General features: G+C 52.0%; 1 protein-coding gene across 1 annotated transcript; it reads left to right on the top strand.

Annotated features, from left to right (window-relative positions):
- The first annotated feature begins 851 nt into the window (after positions 1 to 851).
- ABHD6 (abhydrolase domain containing 6) lies at positions 852 to 9,405 on the top strand. The gene is made up of 8 exons (XM_009073773.1): positions 852 to 1,017; positions 4,273 to 4,429; positions 4,843 to 4,956; positions 5,180 to 5,312; positions 6,605 to 6,762; positions 7,509 to 7,563; positions 8,004 to 8,104; positions 8,833 to 9,405. The coding sequence occupies exons 1-8, from the start codon at positions 899 to 901 to the stop codon at positions 9,007 to 9,009; spliced, it is 1,014 nt and encodes a 337-aa protein (XP_009072021.1). The 5' UTR covers positions 852 to 898; the 3' UTR covers positions 9,010 to 9,405.
- The last annotated feature ends 512 nt before the right edge of the window (positions 9,406 to 9,917 follow it).

Here is a 9,917-nt window from a genome sequence, read left to right on the forward strand (position 1 = left end):
ACATGTGGGTGTGGCAGCATTTAATCTCTTAATGAGAAAAATATATTCCAGCTGCCCATGATGGGGAGAGTTCAGGGACAAGTATGGCATTGTCTGAGAGCCTGGCCTTGCACCCAGTGGCCTCCGCCTGCTGTCCCCGAGATTTGTCCGAAGGATGCTGGGTAGCAGGGATGGAGACCTGTGACCCACAGCAACCTCAAAATGCAGGGCAGAAGTGAGGATGTGGGGGTGGGGATAAGGGCTAGTCACCAAAGAGTGCCCTGCCAGGTTGTTTCCTTCAGTTCCCAAGCCCATTAATAGGCTCTGCTTCCTTGATTAGTTGGTGCCTGTGTGGAGCGATAATGAGAGCTGGGCTCAACCCATCAGTTCTAGGTCAGTGGTTGTATGCTGGGGATTTGGGATTGGGCAGGGGGAGGGGAGATGGAACTGAGTGCCTGCCTCCAAAAAGAACTATGGAGCCTGCCTTAAGCTAGCCCTGCCTGCACCTACTGTGGGGAAAAGGCTGCTTGCACACACAGTGGGGGGAAAGGCTCCCTCACCCATCGGGGGCTGTGCTTGCTGTGTCTGCACAGTGTCCCAAGGGCTGTCTTGTGCCCTGTCACCCTGGACATGTTCCAACCTTGTTAGAAGGCTCATTGCCCATTTGAAATGTGCTCTCCTGAGAGGATAACATTGCAATAATTAGATCCATTAAGGAGCAAGAAGAAATAATTGAGTTTTAAAACTGAAGGAGACTTTGCTGTGTGCCTGAAAGGTATCCTTTGCCTCTCACAGAGCCACTTTTCTTTCCCCCTGGCAGCAGAGTTCTCAATTAGCATTGACTTGTCATTATTTGTGATGGTTAACCTCTCATCCTTCCCTAAATGCAAGCAGGTGAGGCTGGGCAGTGGAGAGCAGCATGGACCTGGATGTGCTGAACATGTTTGTCATCGCTGGTGGCACCCTGGCTATCCCCATCCTGGCCTTCGTGGCCTCGTTCCTCCTCTGGCCCTCAGCGCTCATCCGCATCTACTACTGGTGAGTTCCTTACCCTGGTGCTCTCAGTGTGGCATGGCAGAACCTGTTCCCAGCAGGTCCCCATACATGCAGGCGTATGGTCCTGTGGACAGAGGTGGTTGTTCCTGCCCATGACAGCAATAGCAGCAAGTGAGGTTAGGTTCTATAGGGCCATACAAACTGTGCCTTGGTTTTAGCATCTCTGAGAGAAGACAATGGCATCTTGATGCATTTTCACTGCCGAGGCTTATATCTGTCAGGGCTGCTCTGGCTCTTTGCTGTCCCAGGGGTTTGGCTGGGCTGTGCCAAGGGGTTCCTGGTGAGGCTGCTCCTATAGTTCCAGCTTGCAGGATACCTCTGAACCGTTCTGGGCTGTTTCCCCCAGGGACAGGTCTGTGGCTGTGAAAAGGACTACTGCTGCTGCCTGTCCCCCAGGCTGGCAGCCCTGGCAGTCTGGTGACCTCTCGCCTCATCAATGTGGTTATAGCATGGGTGTCCCCAGGCTCACGCACTCCCTCCCTGCTGACAGCCTGCTCAGCTGACAGGGACTTTTCTCTTGCTAGTAGTTACAGATGAGGCTTTTCTCATTCTCTCCCTTCTGGAATGGAGCATCAGAGAAGATGATGTTTTTCCTTGCCCCCTTGCATCTTGTCCTTTCTGACACCAAGAGGCAAGCACTACATCCTTCGGTCCTCCTTTGTCACTGGAAATCAGTGATAAGCACACTGGCAGCTTCCCTCTCTGGGTTTGTTGCAGGGAAAAGCTGGAATAACTCTTTTCAGAAGCCAGGGCAGTCTCCTCACCCAGCACAGAGCAGGCAGCACATCAGGCTGCCCTCACGTGCTGCTGGCAGATGGTGGCTCCTGCAGTTCAGCTCACGGGGTGTTTCCAAATCCTAGTGACCTCCTGTGAGAGGAGGATGTTTGCCCACCTCAGCACTTGGATGCAGCAGCAGGATGAAGCCTGTTTCTAATGGCATGTTAATTAGCAGCCTTTTATACACAGCATCTGAGGCTGAGAGAGGAGGAGGGAGGATGGGATGAAAACCCCAGTGATAGGATCATTGCTCTGCAAAGAAGAGCAGGCAGTGTGACAATCTCCTGCCCCAGGGATGTCCAGGCAGTACTGGGTTTGGCAGTGAAAGTATTTTTTTCCTTTGGATATGTGAGCAGCTGATGGAAACCAGGGAGGACCCTGATGGGCTGAGGTTCCAAGGAGGATTGCTGGATCTGAATGCTGAGCAAGTGTGGTTGGGATGAAGCCTTCAGCGGCCACAGGCAGGGGCAGCAGAACTGGGCAAAGGACATGCCAGGAGCTTGGAGGAGCCAGGCTGAGAGAATCCCCTGCTGCCTTTGTTCTTTTGGTGGTGCAGATCAGGAGCCGAGTGGAAATGCACTGTGGGCAGGTCGGTCTGTGCTTGGCTGAGGGAGGGAGCATGTGAGCAGGGATGAGAAGGCTTGTCTTTTTTTGAAGGGTATGGTGCCCCCATCTCTCTCTCCTAGCATTTCTGACAGTATGGACATCTTTCAGGAGTAACTGCAATGTTCTGTGTGTCATGGGCACCTCTTTTGTAAAGGGCAAACCCTTTACTCTTCCTTCCTTATTGCCTTCTTTCTGAGCTGTTTTTTTTTTTAATGAAATCGTTGTGTTTCCCCATTGGCAGAGGTCATGCTGCCCTCCTGTTTCAGCCCTGTGTGTCTCCAGCTTTGTGGCACTGATTCTGGAGGTGCCCAGAGGTCTTGGAGGATGCTTCTCCCTTCTTCCACAGTTCCCTGTCCCCTCCTCTCTGCTGGTCTGAGTGTCCTCAGCCAGACACTCAAGGGTCATGCTGGGCCCCCCTCACCCATGGCCTCACTGCTTTCCCTGCTGGTAATGCGCCTCCCTGCCTGGCATGACATCCAGGGCTGCCCCACTGACCCCGGCCCAGAGCTGCTCTGCCTGCACTGTGACAGGAGTTAATCAGTTTAGCTGCTGCCACTAAGCGTGTTAACACCTTGTGAAGGATCAGTTCAGCTTTGCACAGATTATTTTGCCTTCTGCTGAATTGATCCATTAGGATCAGTTGCTAAAAATGTTATCATCTCGCCCATTGGTAGTTCACACCAGTGCCTTTGAGGCAAGGACTCTTAAGACACTTATTAGGGAGAAATTCACCTCTCCTTGTAGGACCAGCACAGAGCTGAGATGCTGATTAAGTCCCTCTAACTCCCTTGAAAAAGGGATTATGGTAAAAGAGGATTTCACTATGCATAAGCTTTGAGTGGGCAGAGGGGTAGGACAGTCCAGAAGTGCTGGTGACCTTGCTCTTGTGTCTTAAATAAATTCTGATAAGACACATAAAAGTATTTGTCAGTATCTTGGCCACCAGGAGTAGCCCAGTAGTTGTCTTGACAAGGGTTATGTCTGAGTATAGAGCAAATGCAGAGAACGCAAGCCTGCTCCTCTGTCTTGGGCTGCACGTACACATCATGTGTCCCAAGTGTCACCAATAATCTCTGTTCAGGTCCTTCTGGCTGGCAGTTTCACTGCATCCTCTGAGCAGGCTGCAAGCATGTGCTGGCAGGAGATGCTTGCCTCTGCTTTCAGAGGAACAGCCCTGGGGTTAGCCTCATATCTCCTAGGGTGCTAGACCCTGTGTAGAGATGGTCCCCTTGAGTCCTTTGATTGTGTATAAATATATTTTAAAGGTTATCTCGTTGGTCTGTGGCAATCGGGGTTCTGTGGTGCTCCTGGGTGACAGGGTTGTTTTGACTGGGATCTGATGTGCTTGTCTTTGGGGTGATGTTCTCCCATCAATGCAGGACTGTGTCCAAATAACCCTGTGATATCTCCACCTTACCCACCTGTAAGAACTCTCTCACTTGGCCTGCCCATCCTCATGCTGCTTTGCCATGTATGCTGCCACTCTCTTCAGTCTCTCTCCTCATACCAATTTCTGGGCATTTTCAGTTTTACAACTGTTATTTTGGCCCATTTCCATTGCCAAATCAGTTATTTAGGTTCGTTTTTGAAGTTCTGAACAGAGAGAGTGTCTCCACAAGCCATTTGCAGTGCAGCCATGAGTAGCCAGCTGCCAGTACTACACCTGCAAGGGATTGCATGTATGCACAGGGTCTGAGCTCAGCATTAGTCCCATAACAGCACCAGTGTGAGCCCAACCTAAGTGACCTTAGCAAAGCAACAAATTTGTCACTGCATTTGGACTTGTTGCTTGGCTTGTATTGTGGCTGGGCTCTGGACTTGTCTGGCTCACTGGTGTTTTCTCCTCATTTCCAGGTACTGGCGCCGAGCCTTGGGCATGCAGGTTAGATATGCAAACTACGATGACTATCAGTTTTGTTATTCCTATAGAGGAAGACCTGGATACCGACCATCCATCCTGATGTTACATGGGTTCTCAGCCCACAAAGACATGTGGCTGTCCATAGTCAAGGTGGGATTCCATTTCTATCATGTTGCTTCTTAGTAAGAACTGGTGGTCCTGGGCTGGGGGGCGGTGTGGGGACCCAATGGTTGCATGCATGGGATGGGATGACTGATGTAAGGTGCGAGGAACACCATCTTTAGCTCTGTGCTCATTGCTTGTTGGATCCCTTCATCCCTATGACATGCAGAGCTGCAGGGGAAGAGCAGTACCTACCTGTTGCCTCCATGGGAAGCAAGTCTTGGCCATGCTTTCTCATCATATCATCCTTAGTACACGAGCTGACTTATTCTGATGCACAAGTAGATGGGGCTGCTAGGAGTAGAGTGACCCCCCTACTCTCACCTGTGGTCTCTACTTTCTATCCCTGGGCTTTGCAGCAGTTTCCCTGCACAGTAACCATCCCTGGTTTGTTTCTGTAGTTCCTGCCAAAGAACCTGCACTTGGTGTGTGTGGATATGCCCGGGCACGAGGGCACGACACGCTCAGACTTGGACGATTACTCCATTAGTGGGCAAGCTAAGAGAATACACCAGGTAAAGCCCCAGCATTGCATGGCCCCTGCAGAGGAATGTGGGGATGTGAGGGACGTGGGGACGTGAGGGATGCTCAGCCCTGTGAGCCTGCCTTGTGCGACTCCACTCCCTCCCTTCCCAGGCAGCCAGAGCCACCAGCCTCAAGTTTTTGAGTAGAATTTCTCTAATGACCCCACACTGTTGTTTCTTCTCCCCTAACAATGCTCCTTCTGCTCCCTGCCAGTTTGTGGAGTGCATCAAGCTGAACAGAAGGCCCTTTCATTTGGTTGGCACTTCCATGGGGGGAAATGTTGCTGGTGTCTATGCTGCTCAGTACCCAGAAGACATTTGCAGCCTGACCCTCATCTGTCCTGCAGGTGGGCAAGGCAGGGGAGGTGCGATGGGGAGAGGGCAAGCAGGAGGTGGTGCAAGAGCCCAGGGCAGTGCTGGAGGCTGCATAGAGATTTAATTTGAAGCATTTCGAAATAATTTGTATTTACAGTCTGGAAATCTCTGTCAGGGGTATGGGAAAAAAATCACAGCCTTGTGCTGACTGCTCTTCTCCAGGGGTTTGCCATTTGCCCCACTGTGCCTTGGTTAGAGTTGGGACTAGGGCAAATGGCACAACTCCTGTTCTGGAGGAAAATGCCTTTTCCCTTGAGATGGTAGGCATTTTACATGGCACGTCTGCAGTCTCTCGATTCTGGAGAGGGAACCCAGGCAGCAACAGGAGAAGCCTTCTCAGTCTGGCCTCTTGAAAGCCTTGGGGTACTGGAGGGCTGGGGCTTTGGGAGCTGGAGAGCTCAGATGTCCCACCTTTGGGTGCTCTAGCACTTCAGGGCTGGATATAGGTCAGTGGGGTGTCCTTGTGCAGCACCCCTCCATCCCCACTGTCCCCTCTGTCCCCACCACATCCTCCACCCCACTGTTCCCTCCATCTCTGGGATAGGGGGCTCAGAAGAGCCTGGGCATGACATGCTGCAGGAAGCACAGGGATTAGGAAGCTTCTCTGCTGGGGAGGGCTTCGCTGTATCCCCGTTGTTATAGCAGCTCCTTCTCCCTCCCACGCACGGAAAGCAGCTCCCAAATAAGAACTAAGGAATGAAGCAAAGCGAACGTTACCTAGCTACCAGGCTCTGGGGGCGGCAGGGTTCCCGCTCTCCTCTGGGAGAGGTGTTGACTGACTCTCTGGCTGTTTCTGGATGTGAAACCTGTAGGGACTGCAGAGAGTGTTGGGATTAAGCTGCCAGCGGATTTTTTTTCTTCAGTGGTGCATGCAGATGGGGCTGCTGAAATTTTCTGTCAACCTTGTGCAGTGGCAGCCTGGGCATTAGTGTTTTCATCCAGTAGCCACATAAAAAGAAGTGCTGTAGCTTTTGCCAAAGTATTCACACACGCCTATAGGGAATATACCTGGTGTTGTGTCAGCCCATGGGGTCAGTGGTGCCAAGCCCTGGAGCAGCAGGAAGGTTGGGGTATCTGAGTGCATATTGAGGTTGCTGTATGTACAGATTTTTCCTTCCCACTTGATTTTGTTGTTTTTAAATGAGTGAGCAGGCAGGAGGCCAGAGGCAGCAAGGGGGAGGTCGGTGCAGTGATGGTCTGTCGCTGAGGCTGTTGGGGGTCTCCTCTGGGTTTTAGCTTGTGCCTCCCTTCTCATTTCACCCAGGCCTGCCAAGTACCACTGACAGCAAGTTCATTAAGCAGCTCCGGGAGCTGCAAGAGTCCAAACGCATAGACAGGATCCCCTTAATTCCCTCGACGCCGGAGGAGATGGCAGATATGCTGAAGCTTTGCTCCTACGTTCGCTTCAAGGTGCCACAGCAGGTGAGAAGCCAATGCTGACTGTGGCAACCAGGAAAGGGAGGCTCAGAGGTGGTGAGTGGGTTTGTTTTCCCCAAGCCTGCATGGTGGCAGGCGGGACACTCCTGGCCCCACTCCCAGTACCTTTCCAGCACTTTCCCTTCAAACCCACTTTTCCAAGCTCCCTCTGGCAGCGTCTACTGGAATTCCTCCTCCCATGAGGTTTTTGGCAGCAGGCTGGGATGTAGAAAGGTTTTTTAGTAAATATGACCAGCAGGAAGCATGAAATAACTAAGGCAGCTGTTGTCCAGGGTGAAGGGAGATTGTTTGCTGCTTTTTTAATAAAAGCAATGAAATGTTACTTGCCTCATTATCAGGCAAGAGGAACTTGGCGAGGGGCTGGCTATTAAACTAGCTTTCCTGAGGAAGTCTGGGATGAGTAGATTGAAGAGTAAGAAACAAATGTAAGATAACACCAAGAACTTTAGGGGTTTTGGTGAAAGAATAGAAGGAAGAAAAGTGCAGTCATGGATGAGGTGGCTTCTGGACGGGGGAGAAATTGTGTCTGCATCCTAAAGGACAAAATTACTTGTTGCTGAAATACATGTTGCTTAAGCATGGTTTCAACAGGCCCACGTGCTTAGGGAGAAGATCACGCCAGGGCCAGGCTGTGCAGGGCACATTGGGGCAGCAGGGTCTGCTCTCAAGCATGCTCAGCCCCATGTGGGATGTAAGTCTCCCCCAGCAGCTTTCCTCTGCTCTCCCTGCAGATCCTCCAGGGCCTTGTGGACGTTCGCATCCCACACAATGATTTTTATCGAAAACGTAAGTGCATGGCAGAGCCTCCTCACCTTTCCAGCCGGAGCCCCAGGCTGTGAAGCTGGGCTGTCCCCAGCCCCCATGTCCCCTGCATGCTGCCCAGCCCCAGCACATCTCTGCTGCCTTGCTGTGGGTGGGAGGGGGCAACATCATTAATGGATTTGGGAACACACCTTGGCAGCTGGTAGCAACACACTGCCACCCCCATGCATGACAGAGTCACTGCTTCACCCTCCCACTCCCATCTGGGTTGACTAGTACCTGCAAGGAGATGGCTTGGCAGAGAGTCCCTCTGCAGCTGGGCTTGGTGGCAGTGCAAGGACAGCCTATCACCCCTGCATGGGGTTCCCAGAGAAACACAGGCAGGGCTGGCCTTCAGGTATCCCTGAGAGAAGGAAAGGCGAAACATCTCCCTTGCAGGACTGACTCTCCTCTTGCCCCACTAGTGTTTTTAGAAATCGTGGATGAAAAGTCCAGACACTCTCTCCATGAGAACATGAGCAAGATCAAAGCCCCGACGCAGGTCATCTGGGGCAAGCAGGACCAGGTAAGTAGTCCCCTCTGTATCCCCCATGGGCTGTCTCCATCTCTGCCTGTGCCCACCCTCAGAGGCACAGTGGGGACTGTGCTGCTGAGCTGTGCACTGCTCTGCAGGGAGCTGGCACATGTGTCCCCATCCCTGGTGGGTTTGGACACAGGGGATTGGCAGGGTGATGGGTAGAAAGCTGACAGCCAGCATGGGGCTGGAGGGAGGAGAGAGAAGAGCTGGGACTGGGAGGGGGTGAGGGGGCAAGTGAGGGGTAGGTGCCAGCACAAAAGCAGGCAAGGGCTGGGAAGAGGAATAAAGTGCCAGCAAAGAGTTGTCCTGGCAACTGGGAAGAGATGTGCTGTTTGTGGGCAGGCTGCAAGGCAAAGTTGTAGGGTTGGTTTCAGAGGAAGGAGTGGGAGGGAAGAAGTGGGAGGAAACGAGCTGCAGGCATGTGAAAGGCTCTATAAATGCAAAGATGCAAGTGTTTGCTCGCAGTAAGCCCTTTGCACTGAGCCAGCAGCCAAAAAGCATCCAAGAGAGAGTTTCTTGCTGCATGCTGAGACTGACACCGTGCAGCCTCCCTGTCCCATCCCCAGGCATGGTGCTGGGCATCACAGGGACTGTGTCTGTGTCCCTGCTCAACATCTTGATTGGACTTGCACAGGCAGCTCCAACAGGGTTTATATGGACTCCAGCAAACCCCAGATCTGACTGTGGGAGTGACTGTTTTTTCCCCTGCCATCCAGGTCCTGGATGTTTCTGGTGCCAATGTTCTAGCAAGTGCTATCCCAGACTGCCACGTGTACATCTTGGAGAACTGTGGGCACTCAGTGGTGGTGGAGAGGCCCCGCAAGACTGCCAACCTCATCCTGGAGTTCCTGGCACTGCTGCACAGCATAGACAACAACAAGAAGCACGAGTGAGCATGGCAGAGAGCTGAGCACCCATGCCGGGTCTGTTAAATTGTAAAGTACTGCAGCTTTGATAAGTTCTCAGGGATCTTGTACGAATCAGGGTCAATGTGCCAAAGTCCCTGAGGAAGGCAGAATCACTGATACCTAAACCTATAGCACCACCGGCACAGCGACTTAGGGGTCATTGAGCAACCTCCATAGATACAAGAACTGATGCAGAGTATCTCCCTTTTCTACTTAGAGATAAAGTAGAAATGAGCTGAAATCACCCAGCACTCCTCACACAGCTGCCCATCTTACCCGGGTTACCAGCACGTAGTTGTTCATGACATTTACCTAAACTATATATGAAGTGTAGGAAGGAGGAAGCATCCTGAACTGAGACTGACCATATTTCTACTACTTAGAGTCCGTCGTGTTGCATGCTGCCGTGCTGTAAGAGAACCGCCCACTGCTCCAGGCGTCTGCTTGAGTGCTCTTTGTGTAGCTCCTTAACTCGTGATTTATGCAGAAAACAACAGAAAACTTCATGTGTGGAAGTCCAATGACTGTATGTGCAAAAATGTTTACACTCTGAGTGGGTTTTTTAAAATCCCTGAATAGCTCCTGTGTATATGTAATGCCTTAACGTTGCCCAGGGTGTGGCATCCACACACAGCCTGCCTTGCCCAGGGATGGTTCTCCCTGAGGGTGAACATAGCCAGTGAAAACGGGGTGCAGACAGCAGCTTTGCCACCGCAGTGCAAACCGGAGGGATGGAAACCGCTCGGGGCGGTTCAGTCCCTGAGCCCGAGTCAGCAATAAGCCCGTGGGCAGGGTGTGAGTCAGCAGCCCCGGGCGAATTCTTGTCTCAGCTGCTCTGTCACATCGTGCTGCTGAACACCTTGATGTAAATAACGATTTTCTTAATGAATTCT

Source organism: Acanthisitta chloris, unplaced genomic scaffold, assembly GCF_000695815.1.
Source record: "Acanthisitta chloris isolate BGI_N310 unplaced genomic scaffold, ASM69581v1 scaffold30120, whole genome shotgun sequence".
NCBI classification, from domain to species: domain Eukaryota; kingdom Metazoa; phylum Chordata; class Aves; order Passeriformes; family Acanthisittidae; genus Acanthisitta; species Acanthisitta chloris.